Source organism: Aplysia californica, unplaced genomic scaffold, assembly GCF_000002075.1.
Source record: "Aplysia californica isolate F4 #8 unplaced genomic scaffold, AplCal3.0 scaffold00500, whole genome shotgun sequence".
In the NCBI taxonomy this organism is placed as follows: Eukaryota; Metazoa; Mollusca; class Gastropoda; order Aplysiida; family Aplysiidae; genus Aplysia; species Aplysia californica.
This window is the reverse complement of record NW_004797770.1, coordinates 223,480-234,107: the sequence shown is the minus strand read 5'-3', so window position 1 is coordinate 234,107 and position 10,628 is coordinate 223,480. Positions and strand designations below refer to the sequence as shown.

At 39.5% G+C, this 10,628-nt stretch overlaps 2 protein-coding genes across 2 annotated transcripts in view; both read right to left on the bottom strand.

Moving 5' to 3' along the window:
* Positions 1–1,076: 1,076 nt before the first annotated feature.
* LOC106012786 (craniofacial development protein 2-like) lies at positions 1,077–1,685 on the bottom strand. The gene has a single exon (XM_013086747.1). The coding sequence runs from the start codon at positions 1,683–1,685 to the stop codon at positions 1,077–1,079; it is 609 nt and encodes a 202-aa protein (XP_012942201.1).
* Positions 1,686–4,147: 2,462 nt separating this feature from the next.
* LOC101860519 (glutathione S-transferase omega-1) overlaps positions 4,148–10,628 on the bottom strand; it is an 8,007-nt gene continuing 1,526 nt past the window's right edge. Inside the window, exons 2-5 of the mRNA XM_005105893.3 lie at positions 10,305–10,410; positions 6,953–7,172; positions 5,031–5,157; positions 4,148–4,673 (exon numbers count right to left, since the gene is read on the bottom strand). Of these exons, the coding sequence (XP_005105950.1) occupies positions 4,435–4,673; positions 5,031–5,157; positions 6,953–7,172; positions 10,305–10,410 (692 nt within the window). The 3' untranslated portion in view covers positions 4,148–4,434. The remainder of the gene's footprint in view (positions 4,674–5,030; positions 5,158–6,952; positions 7,173–10,304; positions 10,411–10,628) is intronic.

Below are 10,628 nucleotides of genomic sequence, written 5' to 3'. Positions count from 1 at the left end.
TGTGTGTGTGTGTGTGTGTGTGTGTGTGTGTGTGTGTGTGTGTGTTTTGTATGTGTGTATATGTGTCTGCATAATAGTCTGTCTGAGAGTGTGCAATGAGTTTCATGCTTGTGTATATTGTTTGACATAAAATCCACGAAGAAGAAATTTATTTAAAAAAAGAAAATTGCTTCACATTAGGTTTCTTTGGTAAAGAAATGAAGATAGATTTGACAAGTCTAATGGAATATGTCCAGTGTCATACATGTCGTTGAGAAGTTTTGTCAGTGTGGTGATTCCAAAGTCCTCTAAAGCTTTAATCATTTTTGTGGTAATGTTGTCAGGTCCTGCAGCTTTTCCATTCTTCATCTTTCGAAGTGCCTTGATAACTTCTTCCTTCAGGATTGATGGGCCCTCTTTATTATTTTTCACTCTTCATAGTTCATCTCTTGTCATCGTACAGGTCACCGATATACTCTGTTCAACGTTCCAGTATCTTATCTATATCCTTTATGATATTCCCATCCTTTGGTTTGAGGTATCCTGTTGATCCACCGTTATTGTATGACACATCTCTTTGATTTTTTTGTGCAGATCGTTTGAGTCCGCCTTGGAATGATTTTCCATTTCCTCACATTCTTCTTTTAACCAGATCTCTTTTTGCTAGATTGAATTTGTGTCTGATTTCTTTGTGAAGATTCACATTTTTTTCCTGACTGTTTTTGTGTATTCTTCGTTCCTCCATAAGATTTAGAAATACATCAGTCACCGATTTCTTTTTTGCTTTTGTTGTCCTTTCTGGTATGACGTCTTTTGCAGCCTCATTTATAAATATTTTAAGCTGTTCCCAGTGTTGGTCTATGTCTTCTATTTCTTCTAAGAGGCCTAATTTGTTCTATACAGTTATTCTGAATTTATCTTGCATTTTTGTCTTCTTTGTTTGACTTGAGTAATGCTTTGTTTAGTTTCATATTCTTGTTCTTGTTCATGTGTGTTCTTTTCAATCTGATTCTAAATTTTCCCACCGCTGGTTCATGTTCACTGTAACAGTTTGCTCCTGGGTGCGTTTGACATTTAGCATCCCGTTTTTGTATCTTTTATTGATTATGATATAGTCGCTCTGGTTGCGAGCGCTGTCTCCAGGACTCCTCTTCCAGGTCCATAATCTTCTTGGTGATTCCAATAATAATGATATCATTCAAGATGACCCATTCTATCAGTTTTTCTCCTCTTTCATTTCTGGTTCCCAGTCCATATGGGCCCACTATGTCTTCATGTCTTGTTGTTCCCACCTTTCCTTTAAAATCTCCCATGACTATGACAATATCCTGCGATTTACAATGTGTCTTAGCTTGATTTATTTCATCACAAAACTTCTCTATTTCTTCTTCTGTGCATTCTGAGGTTGGCGCATACGCTTGGATGATGGTTGCATCGAAGAATGATCCTTTCAGTCTCACTTGCATAACTCTGTCTGCTAATGTCAGGTACCCCTTGAGAGTCCTCGATGTTGGCAAGTCCATGATGACCGCTACTCCTCTTTCAGGTTTGTCGCCTTCTGCTGAGTAAATGGTTTTACAGCTGTCTGACACTATGCTGCCAGCTCCTGTCCATCGTACTACACATAAACCCATGATGTTAACATTCATTCTCTTTATTTTTTTCTTGATGCTGTCCAGTTTTCCTTTCTCTAGCAGTGTTCTCATATTCCAGGTTGTTATGCTTCTCGTTTGAGTTTTCATTTTTGTGAGCAGTATCTTGATGACGGTCTGGTGTCACCTGCTGCTGTGCATGACTGACCATACCGGACGAGACAACTCTTACAGAGCTTCCGTTTACTTCGTTATCTCCATTCATTGTGTGTTGATCGATGGTGTTCTTCGGAAAGAATACAGTAGTGGTTTCCATTTGCCTTCAACTGGAATTTTGTACAGTTTACTCGGCTAGCCTTTGCCCAAAAGGACTAACCCACAAGGCAGTAGTGGGGGCAGGTGTCAGGTGTCGGAGCCCCCCTCTCGCCTGACAGTCTTCTCTGACCGATATGTGTACCAATTCCCCAGTGAGACTTTTACTGACAATATCTTATCAGAAGAAAACTAATGTTGACCATTTGTTTTACAATACAGCATGGACAGGTTAATACGGCCAAATGCTTTGACCTGAGCAACGTTCTATTAGGAGTTATCTCCCAGCATTAATATCTGAACTATGGGCTCGTTTTAAGCTTCAATTTTTTAACATCTATACCATCTGACATACATGTAGATTAATATTCTTTGGTTAAAACTTTTGATATTATGCCCGGTATGCTCGGATACGCTCACAGCACTGGGCGGAGCAATGTATCTCTCTATCTAGACGTATTGTTTATTAAGCTTACACATTTTTTGCTTCTATAAATTTGTCTTTGACTATTGATTTTGACATCAGCATGACTTAGATTTATGTATAAATACATAATTATTTGCATACTGCAACCATTTTGTGAGGACCTCTCACCAGAATTGACTGAGGATCATATTTATCTCCTGAAGTCTTCCACAGAGACCTTACTCTTGAAGACATGTAGATCTTTATAGAAAGACTTGACGATACTCTTCCATTGTTGACGGCCTGGTTTAAGGAGTACTTCCGCCCATGCCAAAAGTAATGAACCTTGAAAGTGAAACAATGTCATTTCTTGCATCCTCAGTCCCCCGTTTTCATGATCATGAAAAAGAAAAATTAGAGGATCCCCTTTTAATATTATGCTTTCTTAATGTTGAATCTGTTTTTAAATATTTTACAAGAACCTACAACATTTTGTTTACTTGTTCTAATACAGATTTCGGTAAAGAAATCATATGTATTTTAAGTCTAGCTATGTGATGTCATCTTTTGTTTTAAACAGATGCAGTTTACCTAAAATTGTCAGATCACCCCTTGAATATTTCCTAAGTACTCCGAGTCGGTTGTATACCTTGCAGGTTCAGTTCTTGCTTATTTCTGCAGGTGGTTTGTAACTACTGAAGTACAAACTGAAAATGATCATACAATCCGTGAACTGTATTCCAATTCTTACCGTGTCGATGCGCTGCTTGTATGTACACATGGCAAATGTTTTGCTAAGGTTCAAGTGCAGACCAGAGAAATTTAATTACTCTTATAGTAGTCGATTTAACACTTGCTTCTGATCGTCCCTGTTGAAAGAGGTTGTTACCTCCGCGTATTGTCTGATCTTCAGATGGTCTGTACCTTAGTTGCTATACCCTGCGGTGGAGGGAATTATATTAATTGTCTTGTAAGAAGCTCAACAGCTACAATGAGCTATTGAGGAGATGTTGAGGAATCCTACCTTACTCTATTAGTCAGCTGGTACGTATTCAAATTATCCCAAAATTGAACCTCTTTCGGGTGTGAACATCTAAAATCGGCACAAAGGTTAAGCTATTATACACTCTACAGCACCACATTCACCCAGTGGTTGACTCAATGATACAAAACCAAGACCATAACAGTTTCTCTGTACATTATTCTTAGGTATTACTACAATTGCCTTTTTAGAATCTTCCATATTCTCGGAGATATCAGGTTGGGAGCAACTTTCCAACAACACAGAGAACACAATTCATAATAAAATGTAAATACATTTAGGAGATATTTAAGATTAGAATCAGAAGCAGAAAAAAACCCATTATACATTTTGGCTAACGTGACAGTGATGTGCCACACTACCATTTGAATATTCTCTTTACAGAGGGTGTTGAACAATGAATAGCAGCCAAATTACCAGCAACAAGGACGTTGCAGGGAAATGAGAAGTGTAATAATAATAATATGATTTTTTTAAAAATATACAAGAAAAAGAAGACACGAGGGAGACAAGATTAATGTTACAGAACACCAGTGCAACGTTACAATACAGTGTCCAGTTTGTACTGTAAGTAAAGCCCCCTCCCTCCCCCCTCCCATTTTTTAAATAGATTTATTTATTCATTTTTAAAATTTATTTATTTATTTATTTTACTATTTTACTATTTTCTTCCACAGAACATGGCTTTTTCCATGTATATATTTTCATTTTTAACCATAACAAATCATGATTGGGGATACAACAAAAACGAAATAAAGAGAAATTAATTACAATTTCTGTATAAATATGCCAGTAAAAGGAGAGTCATGAATCGCATTTCGTTGCACATGCACTGTGTTTCCAATGCTATTTATTGTTTAGCAGTAAAAATGTTAGAGCACTTGACAAAAACGAATGACTTGCACACAAATTATAAACCTGCATACACACATACACACACGTGTCGTCACATTCAAATGCCCACTCATACACATACACGCTATATACACAAAAACACACATATATTACACACATACACACACAATAACATTCACACTCTGGTTGATTGCTCAGGGCTACTGTAGAACATCTATGTTCACAGCATCTTGTTTCAAGGCTTCTAACTAGAGTCCATAATCAAAGTCGGGCGCTCCTGCGACCACAGTCTTCAGGAAGTATTCCTGGGTATCAGGATCGACCTCCATGGCCTTGATTGCAGGCACTTTGTACATTGCGCTGTACCAGCGGGCCAGTCGGGGGAATGACGTCACATTGACTGCAATCCTCTGGTCTTTTCTGGCCACTATGGGCAGACGCTCAAAGTGAGGCCAAATGTAGAAGTCAACCATAGCTGGTTGCTCACCTGAAAGAGAACAGATAGGAAAATTAAGCGTTAGTGACAAAGTGTTTAACTTTTCTGCTGTTACTAATTAGTAATTGGGGTACAATATAATTTATTCTAACTAAGCTATTTATAGGTTTTTACTGGGATTTTTACGTTACTTGTTGATGATGATGATGATGATGATGATGTTGATGATGATGATGATGATGATGATGATGATGATGATGATGATGATGATGATGAGGATGATGATGATGATGATGATGATGATGATGATGATGATGATGACAACGATGGTTATGCTAGAAATGAACATGTATACATATATTCAATTTCCCCTGAAAGTTATATTTTAACGTGTCCCTTTTAACATACCACCAAATAGAGGCCCCTCTCTCCTAGCCAGCTCATCCTCAAAGAACTGGTAGCGGGTTTGCAACTCCTGAATTCCCTCTTCCAGCGTGTCATCTTTTCTCAGTTTGCCATAGAAGAGGCCGGTAATCTGGAAAAGAAAAATTAATATTTTGTTTTATTCGCACTGATATAACTTAGATCATTTATGACTGCTTCTAGCCTTCCTGTAAGGGAATGAACAATTTGAAATTTTGATCCTGTTCGTCTCGTCTCGTCTCGTCTAGAGAGAGAGAGAGAGAGAGAGAGAGAGAGAGAGAGAGAGAGAGAGAGACAGAGAGACAGAGAGACAGAGAGAGACAGAGAGAGACAGAGAGAGACAGAGAGAGAAAGAGACAGACAGAGACAGACAGCAGAGAGAGAAAGAGAGAGAGAGAGAGAGAGAGAGAGAGAGAGAGAATAACACAGAGAGACAGAGAGACAGAGAGACAGAGAGACAGAGAGACAGAGACAGACAGCAGAGAGAGAGAGAGAGAGAGAGAGAGAGAGAGGGGAGTGAGGAGAGAGACAGAGAGAGAGAGAGATAGCAAAAGAGACACACGCACACAGAAAGAGACAGACAGACAGAGAGAGAGAGAGAGAGAGAGAGAGAGAGAGAGAGAGAGAGAGAGAGAGAGAGAGAGAGGAGAGAGACAGAGAGAGACGGGGAGAGAGAGACTGAGATATAAAGACATTGAGAGAGAGAGAGACAGACAGACAGAGAGATATATAAAGAAAGACAGACACAGAGAGAGAGAGACAGACAGAGAGATATATAAAGAGAGAGAGAGAGAGAGACAGAGAGAGAGACAGAGAGAGAGAGAGAGAGAGAGAGAGAGAGAGAGAGAGAGAGAGAGAGAGAGAGAGAAGGGAGACAGAGAGAGTCTGAAATTCGTCTGCCTCGCCTATTCATGACATTAAGAAGAAAGAAAGTAAGTCCAATGTGCCTTTAGTGTCCTTCCCGAATAAATGTCTGGACAGCCTGGCAACACATTTCCGAAATGGACGCCGACAAGCAGAGGCAGTCCCAACAGGGCGGCATTGTACAAACTACAGGGCAGAGACGGAGGCTCAAATACATGCAGCAAATATCATCAAGAATTTGGTAGGTAGACCCCCAAAGCCAAGTAGTATTCTTAATAGATGCTATGTCAGTACTGCAGGCAATCACTGCCGGCAAACTACCAAGGCGGCGAGAAGTAATTGAGGATATTCCATACCTGAGGATCATGATGCAGTGGATTCCACCGCACTGTGGTGTCTTATGAAATGAACAGGCAGGCAGGATGACCAAACTATGAGCACAGAAAGAGCAACTAGACAACAGCGTCAACTACACAGAAACAAAAACTATTATAAATACGCTATTTAAAGAACCACAGACACCAGGTAGTTACCACAAGCTGTCCCGCCAAGAACAAGTGATTATCTTCCGACTAAGAACACAAGACATAAAACTGAGACAACATATGTGCAGATATTTTAAACTAGTACAATCACCAAAATGCCAGTGTGGAGAGGCGGACCAAACTGTTGAACACATCCTTCAGCACTGAAACAGGAAACGTGGCCAACCCCACTGTCACTTCAAGAGAAGCTATACGGACAGACAGATGAACTGAGCAGGACGGCCCAATTCATGACAGATACCAGACTTCAAGTGTGATTGTGGAGAATAAGAGAAGAAAGAAACCAGACAGGTAGCCAGCTAGCCAGCCAGCCAGACAAACAGACAGACAGACAGCCAGACAGACAGACAAACAGCCAGCCAGCCAGCCAGCCAGACAGACAGACAGACAGACAGACAGACAGACAGACAGACAGATGGAGAGGACACAGAGATAGAAATAGAGACATAGACAACGAGGAAGAGACAAGAAGAAAGAAAACTAATAAATGTGACTCACCTTTCCATAGTACTCGAGAATCATTCTGTCCCTGGCTTTGATGTATGGGTCGGAAGGTGTGAGCCGATTGTGCGGGTAGACGTCATCCAACCACTCACACGTGGCGGTACTCTCGTATATGATCTTATCGCCTTTCTCCAACACAGGCACTGTGCCCAAAGGGTTTTTCTCAAAGAACCAGGAGGGTTTGCTCGACAGATCGATGTTGACCGTTTCGTATCTGAAGAATCGACAACAGGCAATTTCAAAAGGATTGTTTATCATTCTCTCTAGGGGCAAGTTCGGCGTCTCAGATTTTTTTTGGGGGGCCGCTCCAACATAGAGGCGGAGACCAATCAGGGTAGTATATTCTATCTCTTTCCAGTTTATCAGGCAGCATGAAATTTGTTCATTATTAGAATAGTACACTAAGATTTAATGGTAACATAATAATATCCAAAGATACCAACGAAACAAAATGATATTATATATTTAAACATTGCCTGAAAAAACCCAACAACAATTATTTTCCTCCCCAAACAGAAAGAGGAATAAAAAAGAAAATGAGAGATTGAGTTGGCACCAGCTAGACTTTCCTTCGCGTGGGAGGCAAAAGCTTACATTTTGGCAAAATACGAATGCAACTAAATTCGACAACAGCTTTCAAAATGAAACACGTTTATTTTTCAAAGTTCCACGTTGAATAGATTGTTTTATGCCTAAATGCCTACTCAATCCAACTGGATTCAAACCCAGTAGGTTTGGTTTTCGGTTCGTCTTTGGACCTTTTATTTCGACAGCCTGGTACAAAAGGGTAAACGAATTGAATTGTTTGCCAGTTTGTAGAACTGATAATTTGTCTGGTTCCTGACATTGCAAACACGGAAGTATGCAAGTTGCATATAATGATTTTGCATTGACAGTTCTGAAAGTGGCAAACCCCGAGTCTGTTTTCCATACCAAAAAAAGGACTCGTCTTTTCTGGACTGACCATATCGTAAAAATACCTGATTTCAGAATCTCAAAGGCAGTATTATATTCCGAAGTGTCCTCAGGGAAGCGTAAAGCTGGCGCAACAAAAAGAAGCTACAAAGACGTCCTAAAATGCCTCAGAAGGACTTCAACATAAATTATTGCCAATGAGAGAGTCTAGCTCCCCACAGAACCATCTGATGAGAATCAGTGACAGGGGGCAGCAAGTGATAAGGCTTTATGAATACAAAATGCTGAAACCAAGAGAGAAACCCGCAAGCGGCGCATATTACAAAAATGGAAGTGGAGCTTCTGGTGATCAAAATGTGGCACACGTATCTCTGCCAAAAGTGGTCTCCTTGGCTATAGCAAAAGCCAGAAATCATCATAACCCTCATTTCTTTTATCCCGATTACTATCATTATTATCATTATTATTATTATTATTATTATTATTATTATTTTTATTATTATTGTTATTATTATTATTATTACTAGATACAAACCCGTTCTACGAACCGTGATAAAGTGATAGGAAATCACTTGAAAGATAAAATGTTTGTACCGGATTCACTGCCGTAGGACCTCTGTGTAGACAACATTGCTGGTATATGCGCCATCAGGAACTCCGTCCTGGGCAGCAGGTCTTTTTATATGTATTCCAATTAGAGTCCCTGGACCTAACAAGACTCATTGCGACATACAATTGTACATAATATGAAAAAATCGCCCTGTAAAGAAACCCCTATCCTTTGCAAAGTCTCTCCCTGAGATTTGGTCGCAGTCATTGTAAAAGCAGGTCTAACTGTCCAGCAGAGGGAAGAAGATTTCCTATTCGGTTGTACTGGTTGCCCTGGATTTTGAAGGTTGGATTGAAGCCCTGTTCAGCTTGTTCACTGTGCCCAATTGAAGCAAAGGGCGACAGCATTGTTGTATGACCTACAGTGTGAAAATAAAGAGTTGCCGCTCTGAGTTACATCGTAATACTTTATTAGTTCCTGCAGGGGTGCGGGAGGTACCGGTATAGTAACTTTGCCATTTTTACAGCAGAATGTTTTCTCTCTTCTCTCCATCTTATGGCATTGCAATGTTCACAGACGGCACTGAATTCCCCTCAGTTATGAGTCCGTAATCTCCGATCAACTTAAGTTTCACTAAAGGACAGTGCGTTGAACACTAAGACCAACGCAGGCCCATTCTTTCTTAGCCCAGCACGCTCAAGGTCTTCCTCCAGATTCTGACTATTAGAGCGTAAATTCTGATTGATATTCCCCTTTCTCTGTTTCTTCTCGCTTTCCCCTCTGTTTCGTGGAGTTAAATAAATTCTACGTTTAGATGCATCTTACTACATTATTAACTAATATTTCATAAACATCTTTACTCCGAACATATCTCGATCTAGACTGGCATCTTCTTGCTAAACACTCCAAATCAGTCTTGAATTCTGTGCTCCAAATGCTTTTAGGATATAATATAGAGATCTAGATCTAGAGCCTTGCCCCATAAAAAGCTACGCAGAGAATACGCTCCAAATTTTGAGAATGTCAATACAACGAAGTGTACATTTTGTGGGTTTAAACTAAATCAACGTGTTGGGGACATCACTTCACCAAATATATCTAGAAAATGTCAGTGCAATGAAGTTTGGCCTGAAGTACAAATTGAAGTGCGAAGCACACATCCAAATCGAGTTAGATATCGAGATTCTAGATCTGGAAATAGGCCAGTAAAAGCAGCTCACGCTCACGACGAAACACAAACTAAAACGGAAGTAGCCCCCCCGTAAAATATGAAAAGGTTTAAGGCAGAGTGAAAATCTCTGAGAGCTTCGATTTATAGGAATAACCATCAAACTTGAAAAATCAAAAGGTAGTTTCCGAACTTTGAAAATAATATGCCCACGTAACCCTTTGTGACAATTTTTAATTGGATCACATTTTTGTAGATTTTATGGACACCTGTGTAAAAAAATGTATACTGGCCTCTCAAACGGGCTTAGCTCCATTATAATAAGATTATAATGATAATAATGATAATTATTATTACATTCTCACGAATACAATAATTAACACTATTCTTGAGTATATTGATTTTAACCTTGTAAGCACAATATTTAACTGCAGTTTGCATTCTAGCTTTAACTTGGTGAGCAAAACCTGGGTTCGATACACAAGAAATATCATTTTGAAAGAATTTTGCTCAAAACTGCATGACTAAACTGCAGCATTAAATTTACATAAACGTTTTCAGAGGGTCGTTTTGGTTTGTTTCGGCTGTTAAGAATACATGTTTTAAATACAGTATATCTCAAGAATGGTAAGAGCAGTCTTGAGCTTGTCAACAAATTAATGCTGTACATTACTACCGATCAATGGTAAAATATCCCCACACGGTAAACTTACGGAATGTTTTTGTGTGCCAGAACCAATCTTGTTCTCTGTGCGTAGGGACAGAAACGCATGCTGTAAATTCTGAGAGCTGTTTTCTGCAGAGGAGGGAGAGGCGAGCCTGCGGACGAAGTACAAGAAAACTTTGGACTGTGAGGAAAATCTATTTCACGCACTGAACATTGAGAAAGGGTAGCTAATTTTCCCAAGTATAAGAAGTAACATAAAAAAGGAAAATAGACAGGAAGAGAAAGCGAGCGAGCGAGATATATAGATAGATAGATGGATAGACAGACAGCTGGATAGATAGATAGATAGATAGATAGATAGATAGATAGA

Bases quoted from the DNA above. Each gene is read 5' to 3' on its own strand.
- LOC106012786 (XM_013086747.1), bottom strand. From the start codon at position 1,685: ATGAGAACACTGCTAGAGAAAGGAAAACTGGACAGCATCAAGAAAAAA.